This window comes from Lygodium microphyllum, chromosome 28 (assembly GCF_053477565.2).
Source record: "Lygodium microphyllum isolate KBCC chromosome 28, Lygodium_microphyllum_v1.1.10, whole genome shotgun sequence".
Lineage (NCBI taxonomy): Eukaryota > Viridiplantae > Streptophyta > Polypodiopsida > Schizaeales > Lygodiaceae > Lygodium > Lygodium microphyllum.
In genome coordinates, this window is record NC_141162.1 from 26,875,507 (window position 1) to 26,884,333 (window position 8,827).

At 38.6% G+C, this 8,827-nt stretch overlaps 1 protein-coding gene across 1 annotated transcript; it reads right to left on the reverse strand.

Moving 5' to 3' along the window:
* Window positions 1-2,224: 2,224 nt before the first annotated feature.
* Window positions 2,225-3,064, reverse strand: LOC148011270 (uncharacterized). The gene has a single exon (XM_087670338.1). It carries the CDS (start codon window positions 3,059-3,061, stop codon window positions 2,225-2,227), a length of 837 nt encoding a protein of 278 aa, XP_087526464.1. The 5' UTR covers window positions 3,062-3,064.
* Window positions 3,065-8,827: the final 5,763 nt, after the last annotated feature.

The window sequence follows — 8,827 nt, forward strand, 5'->3', positions numbered from 1 at the left end:
TGCAATGAGCCCGCGGTCGACTAGGGATACAGGTGTTAATCCTCGCCCTCATGGTGGTTTGAGAGAGCGTGGCTTAGGTGGTTGCTGTGGAGGTACCGACGCAGTGTCTCCATCTCGCCATTTTGCTGGAGCTGCGTTACCTCCGAGATTTGTCACACCTATGGAGACGTCTATTCCAATCACTCCGAGCTGTCCACAGGTGGCATCCCTATGGGTGCTACTCCGAGAGATACTACCCCGATAGGTACACCAGATGTATAGGGGTCTCCTGGATATGCCTACGAGAATGGTCGCATGTAAGAGAGGACCCATCTTAGGCATACCCCCCTCCCCCAGAGGGGTATGCCTACCTTGTAGATGATAGGTCAAGAGCCATCATCATGAATGATAAGGGGAGAAGGGTGATGGCTCGCATGAGAGAGTTGTGCCAATAATTTTTTCGGCACAACGTCTCGGATCATTGGAAGAACATACCAGAGGGGAGCAAGGACTACATTGTAGCATCCTTGCATGAGGAGTTTCCAGTACCAGCCGCAATAGATAGGTTTTCTATGGGCTGGATGATAGAGTGCATGCATGCATACATGTCACATAGATGATTGGACACATGCAAGGCACTCAAGAGTGGGGCTTCAAAGCCCAAGTGGCTAGACACGAACGACTGGCGCCGCCTTAGGGAGGAGGCTACAGATTCTCCAAGATGTTGAAGATAGCAACACGAGGCGGCGAGGGCATGACTAGAGGCCAGAGTGGTCCATCATCTTGGGAGTAGCGGCCATAGGACATATCTGGAAGATATTCTAATTTTTTCTTTTGTTCTTCTTGCTTATTTTTTTGCAATATCCTTTGTACTGACAATCGTGTTTCTAGCAATTGTATCTTGTTTTCTTTGCAGCACTCCATTACAAACTGCAATCCCACTAGCCTTGAGACTCGATATGCAGAGAGACACGGTCTTACTACATTGATCGATCGATTGTATGGACGCGGCAGCCCTGTAAGTCACTCATCTTTCTTGTCCATAGTTACTAAGTTTAATTAAAATGCATTATTGTATGGTGGACTGATGTGTAGTTGTTTCTTTTTTTGCAAAGTCCGTTAGATGCTCCTTTGCGGCGGGACGAGGTTTCGGATGGCGAGGATCTATAGCTCACCCTTGGATCCCTGGAGCCCACATACTCTTCTTTTTTGGTCACGTGATCTGTGTAGACATTTTCTATATAGTAGTAGTATCTTTCCATGATTATACCACTTTCATTATGCAATCATGTATTTATTTCATGTATCAGTGTTATGATTTAAGTAGACTTTGCCTTTATTTACATGATCATCATACACATTACTGAAACTATTTTGTATGGCCCAAATAAAGCTCATAGTGCTATATGTGGCAGGGCAGCTTACTGCCCTGCCACAAAAAAAAATCCCTATTACAGTTGCTATTGGCATCTCAAATTTACTGCACGCATCGCTATTAGCGTCGCAAAGCGTTGTTATTAGCATCACTATTTGCGTCGGTATGATACCGATACAAATAGCAATGTTGATAACGACACTAATACTGAATGTTCTATGGCATCGCCAATAATGACGTTTTTTGCAACGATGGGGAAAATTTTCTTTATGAATATTTTCGTCGCTTTTAACGTCAGTACAAGGCCTATATCTTGTAGTGCACCACTCCTCTTTTCTAGATCAAAGGGATATTTGCCGCACATACATACACATGCACACACACACTCTCTCTCTCTCTCTCTCTCTCTCTCTCTCTCTCTCTTTCTCTCTCTCTCTCTCTCTCTCTCTCTCTCTCTCTCTCTCTCTCTCTCTCTGAGATGACAAGAGATAAATGCTACTCAATACATAATTCAAGAAACACAATGAAGCCACGCTTCATTTGTAGTTCAAGGAGGTAGGTACATTAAAAGCAAAAACATGTTGTATTTCTATAGCCCACACGTAAATTCTACAATAATCCACATAATTCATTTTTGCATTTGCAAAAAACTTATTTTGTATTCCTTTATAAAGTAGATGTAGCATGTCCATCAAATCATAAGTGCGCTCTTGCCCAACCATGCTCCCAACTTTTCTGAAGAAGATTTCAACTGCATCAAATCCAGTCAAATGTATTGGAAGTATCTTATTTGAATGAAAGTCTTTAAAATATTTTATGAGCAATACAACAAAGTGGCAAGAGAGTTGTACATCTAGTAATGACTCCTTACTAATTTTTTTTTTTTGACAATGTATATGTGGCATGTTTCATAATCCAAGATCTCAAAACTTGAAAAAAGAATGCCACTTTCGTTGCTAAATGGACTCTCTCCACCAAGGTGAAGTGTGGAAACAAGAAAATATCAATGTAGTCTCCTACAATTTCAAGGTAAGCTTGTGTTCCCACCATGCTCCTCTCTTTTCTATGTTTTCCATTATTTGCTAGCTCCCCCAAACACCATTGGACTTGCCTACTACACATTCTTTGTGTTGCAGCCCAATTTTGACGATCATCTCGCCTTATATCAGCTTCCTTGAGCATATGCTTGTCAACTGAAAAGGAATCATAAACAATGTCAACATATATCAAGGTAACCCAAACATCACCAAGAGCCAGTTGACGCTTTGGTTTGTCAAGAATATTGACAAGATTTCTTCCATTATGTATAAAATCTTGATTATGTAGACCCAAAACCTCTCCATTTGATAATTTGGCTAAGAGAGGCCATCCATCCCATTCAATCTTGTATTCGGTGCCATGTTTGTGAACATAATCAGCTAACATTAGTTTTCTTCGTCGACTATCTCCATCTGATGCATGTCCAATAATAGGACCTATTGTCGAGGCAAGCTTCTCACCCCACAATGTTGAGATTTCACTCCATTGACTTTGGATAAAACTTGCATCAAACTGATTGCATGTGCAATGAGCAGCCACAACTAAGTGCAAAAGTGCTTCATGAAGTGAATTTGCAATAAAGACTATTGCATAACCACCAATGATATGAGTCTCAAAAGCATCAACAATTACATCATAGCCTGCTTTTCCTTCTCCAACTTTAATCATGCATGAAGTCCCGCACTCATGGTCTAAAGACTTGTATCCATCAAACCCCGACAAGTATATGCGGCATGCTTCCCTTGCACTGAGCCCTTCCCATACAAGAGTTACATCGATATCTTTACTCGAGATTCTCCATCGATATCTTTGCTGTGTAATTCAAACCTATCATCCCTTGAGATTGTTGATTGTTTTAACTTTAGTCTTATTCTATTTCATTCTTATTTCCAAGTCTCGAGAGTGCTTGGACTTTACAATTTGCTTTTTAGCTTTGAAGTGAGGTTACTTAAAGCTTGATTTTGATCTCGAGTAAGGAGAATCTCAAGGGATGATAGGTTTGAATTACACAGCAAAGATATCGATGGAGAATCTTGTATTCAAACACGAACTCGAGATTCTCCATCGATATCTTTGCTGTGTAATTCAAACCTATCATCCCTTGAGATTGTTGATTGTTTTAACTTTAGTCTTATTCTATTTCATTCTTATTTCCAAGTCTCGAGAGTGCTTGGACTTTACAATTTGCTTTTTAGCTTTGAAGTGAGGTTACTTAAAGCTTGATTTTGATCCTCTACAACTTGTTCTAAACATTGTCGCTTATTTGGAGAACGTGGTTCATTTGTCACACTAGCACACCTCTTGATGCAAACTTGAAGATTACCACTAAGAGTCCACCACTCCTCTTGTCGCTTTTTAATAATATAATTATCCTCAATGAAGTTAAAGGCCCCATCTATGAGCTCATCACCTTCAATTTGTTCACGAATTTGAGCAAAGGTATGTTCGGATCCATATTTTCTTAGTCTCACAAGACCTAAATTTTCATGTTGAGTATCATCGAAGATTACTTGAATCTTGTAAAAAGCTCCCATGAAATCCAAATGAAAAATCACTTCTTCAATTGTAAAACCTGCATTCAACATTAAAAGATTTTTATGGGAGCATATCTTAATTGAAGGAGAAAGTATGATATTTTTAAGTGCTATCTTTATAAAGTATAAAGTGGAAAGCATTGTGGAAAGATCGTGGATCTAAAATCTAAGTATCAAGATATGATTAATAATAGTAAACTTCATATATGAGTCAAATGGCTTGAAGCAACCCTTACAAATATTACTCAAACATATAAAGCATTTACATTCTATGTGATGGCATGGAGATGGAGTATGATGCTCATGAGATGGCAATATATAGTACAAATTACAAATTGTATTCCATAGAGTTTTACAAAAATTATGATATGTTTTGAGGCATCTTTGGATCCATGAGTCATAGAGACTAGTAAAACAAGATTAGATGTTTTTACAAAATATGGGAAGAGATTGCAAGATGTGGATTATTTAGTAAGGGTGAGCTACGATAGGGCCAAGCTCTACGAGTGGTCTTTGTGCCTTTGTAGGATCAACACCACACTTCGTCCTCGAAAAGTCATCAAGATCTACATGCGGTCCCTTGCCTTTAACTCTATTAAGTGCATGATCTCTTTATTTGGACCATCTCTTGGCTCCCTATGTAACCACAAGCATTGGCCTAAGCACCAAAACTCAATGAGGCAGATGATGAGCCAACCAATTGCATACATATATGACTCCTTACCATATGCAGACTGGCATAGTGGGTCATAGATCTTGGGTGCAATCCATGGCCTTCTTTTCCTCTCCAACGCTCCTTTTTGTCTACACTCATCTATAATATGCATGGGATCATCTACCCCCCCACATTGCCAATTGAGGGCTGGTATTATCATATTGGAAATAAGCATTAGACCCCAATCTATGATACCAATTCTAGGGGTGCTATCTCTAGTAAAGTCCAATACCATATTGTTAACATGCAAATCTGAATGGATGACACTGGCACTATGCACGATCTTCATCCCATCTACTAATGTATGAATAATATTCGGCATATTTTTTATGACACCCACAATTCTTGCCATCTCCTCTACACTTGGCACCATGTCAGGACCAGGTCTGAATCCCATTGATGGTTTGTGTAGGCACTCGATTATTCTTCTATATTTATATTCTCGAAAAGGACCCCACATCAAGATATCATTCAATGTACCACCATTGAAGAAGGGAAATATTGTAACCCAAGGGGGCTCAAAAGTAAAGGCAATGCATCACACAATTGATGCATTAACTTTTTGCATCCCATGCTCCACTTGAAATTGTTGTAGTTTAGTGTTATTGGAGCCCTTGTACATTTTGGTGCAAAATACTAAATTTGAATAAAAATAGCTAATATTTTCTATGGTAGCTTCAACACACTGTCTGAAGGCACCTTGGCCAATAACTCTCCCTGGCTTGATAGCATCAAAGGGAATGCCCATTGTTGGTGTACATTGGTGATTCCTCAATGTGGGCAATATAGTTCATGCCCTTGTCAAATCACGTTGTTGCCTGATGGGATCAAAACCAAGACTTGCACCTATGGTGGTCTTAAGATGCTTTGGCAAAGAAATTGCACCAGACAAGTCCTTTGCCCTCTTTGAGCATGCTACCTCCTCTCTCCACTTTGTGTTCCATAAGGCTAGCTTCTCCTTTGATGTAGACATTGGTGCTAACTCTTTAAGATCTTCTAGCATCTTGGGTGCATTTCCAAGCAATGTGCAACAAAGATGCAAATTTTTCTATGAATCCTAGAGCACATCAGTGACTAAGTGTGAAAGCCCTTGTTGTTGCAACATTGTACGCATGGCTGCACATGCCGGGTTGCAAAAGATGACAAAAGCAACATCGTTACTGTTAACAAAGGATATTTGATATTCTATGCAAGATGATATGGCCTTTATCAAGCAAATACGAAGAGTTTTGGCAGTTTTGAGGGGCATCGTAAATCATAAACTGTCCACAATAAAGAAAGGCAAGCATAAAAGCATGGTAACAAAGGCTTAAACCCTATAGTTACATATGGACATGACAAAAATCTGACAAAACTTATCATCACAATTAAAAGAAATACATGATTATAATATATGAAAAACATTGAAATACATGATTGTAGTATAATCTTAAAAAGAAAATACATGACTGTAGTATATGAAAAACATTGAAAATGTAACATAGATTGCATTAGATCTTCAATTAAAATCATAATTGCCACTTATGATTGATTCAAATAAATTAGTGTGACATGCGATCTTTGATTGAAAACAAAATAGTGTAACATCAATCTTAAGTTATACTAGTATTGTTACAATTGCATAATACCATTTAGACATTGAAAATGTTACATAAACTACATTAAGTCGTAGTTCAATGACAACACCTAGAAACAATGCTTACTATTGCAAATTTTTTAGCAAAGTTGTAGAAAATTGGCACATCGTTACCAACTTTTTACATTAATTTAATGTAGATGTGGTGCTCGTTATTGTTATTTTTGGAGGTTGTGTCTTTGCAGTAGTCTTGGACAAGAGATGTTGATACAAGGAAGTTCTTGTATGAGATTACCCTAAATAGCTTAACTATTCTAGTCCAAGAATGCCAAAGTTAAAATTTCAATCTGTCTAAGGAGGAAGTACTTAAAAAAAGGATGCATGCCACATTGAGTCATACTCTCATAATAATAAAAAGGCACAAGATGTACAACCTAGATTCATCAAATTCAATAAATATCCTTCATTGGAGGTACACAAGGGAAGGGAAGGAAATGAATTAAAAGGAAATTTGAAAATTAAAGGAAGGAAAGCCCATTGGAGGTTGTTGAAAATATGAGGGGTCCTGAAGATGAGGAGGGTGCCATCATAGTGGAAGATGAAGAGAGGCAAAAGGGGGAAAAGCTATGCTTGCTATTGGAGGAGGATTCAGAAAGGAAAATGAAGCAAATAGGGGGGCAATTGGAGGTGAGGTAGGAGGAGGCGTGAAATGCCAAGAAGGAGGGAGGCATTGATTCTACCTTTAAAAAACAAAGAGATGGAGAATTCTAATGGGAATGATCTCATCACCATTGCCTATACCACCTATTGCCATCCTCCTCATAGATTCCCCTCATAAAAAACATCATATCTCTTTCCTATTCCAGATCATAGACATGTTGATCTCTATTTCTTCATGAGAAGACATGGATGATCAAGTCAAAACTATTAGACAAGACATTCAAGCTGCCAAAGACTACAAGAAAGCTTATGTTGATCTATAACGACAAGAGTGTATCTTCCAAGAGGGAAACATTTTTTCATCCGTGTACCCCCAAAGAAGATTTCTCTGTCATTAGGAAAGTTCAAAAAGTTGAGTCCAAGGTATTTGGACCATACAAGGTTCTCAAATGCCTAGGAGCTAATGCCTACAATTTGCAACTTCCTGATCATGTGAAAGTCCACAATGTATTTCACGTTAGTCTTTTGAAAGCTTATGTGGCAAATCAAGATCATATTCTTGATGACCAGCAAATTGTAATGCCTAGTTAAGGAGCCCTTGAACTCCAGTAGCTTGGTAAGATTCTAGAAGTAAAAGAGAAACATATGAGAAACAAAACCATTCGAGAGTATCTTATGTAGTGGAAAGACTATCCTAAAAGGAGGATGCCACCTGGATAGAAGAGATAGCTCTAGAAGAATAGTTTTCCCAGTTATTTTCAAGATGAGGACATCTCGATTCCTCTAAGGAGGAGAGGATGTAATATTCCCGCCATAGCACTTCATATCAAGAAACAAACTCGGGCTTGAGACATTTTAAAAATTACTCATCAAGTGTAATATCTCCGCACAATAAAAGTTAGTTGGTTGGTTCATAAGTTAGTTAGTCAATTAATAAGTTAGTAAGATTACTAACTAAAGACTAACTAAGGTAAAAACTAACTAACATTAATTATTGATAATTTTTATTTAATTTAAAATATTTTATTTAGAAAAATCAAGAGTCGTAAATTCGATATTTTTCTCGAATTGGCAAAGACCGTAGCTACCCTTCACGTAAATTACAAGGTGAACGAGACTTATGAGTTATATTAATCACTAAGTTCATGTGTATAGTTTAGAAGGTCCAAAAACATTAGAATTTGGACAAAACTAGTATATTTTAGATATTTTAGATATTATCCTTAAAAAAAAAGATATGGAGATTTTTGAACTGGATGTCATTTAAAAGAAAAGACAAGTGATATTTTAGTTAGTTTGAAGATTTTATAAAAAGAAAAATAAAGAGAAGTGACTGGCGAAATCGCGCGCGGCCGCGATCGCAGTTTACAGGCAGTAGACAGCACTTCGAACAGAGAAAAGAAGAAGGAGTGAACTGAGAGCTTTCTAACCAAGTGTCTTGGGGTTTTACCCCCCTTTCGGAGCCAATGGAACCATCAGATTTATGATCTGAGCATCAGATCACTGATCTTTCCAAGATCCCCCTCCACAAAGAGCTCCACTTCTCAACCACAAGCCCTCTTCTCCAATTCACTATAAATATGAGGCATGGGAGAGGCATAGAAAGCATAAGGAGACCCCGAGAGGCTGCGAGAGAGAGATAGAGAGGAGGATACTCCTCCAAGAGATTGTGAAGAAGAGCTTGAAAGAGATCTTGAGAGAGAGAGAGAGAGAGAGAGAGAAGAGTCACCTCGAGAGGCTGCAAGGAAGAGAATTAGCTCAATTCCCTCTATCATCTTGAATCTATTCTACCTTCTTAATCTCTTGAGTCTACCTGCGGACGATGGCCTCCAAGCAAAGAATGTCGCGTGCCGATGACAATCCTGCAACTAGCAACAAGGCTTCGAGCAAAGGCATCACCATCAATCCAACTGCGGTTCCGGTTGTAAGTAATGTATTTTCAATTTGAT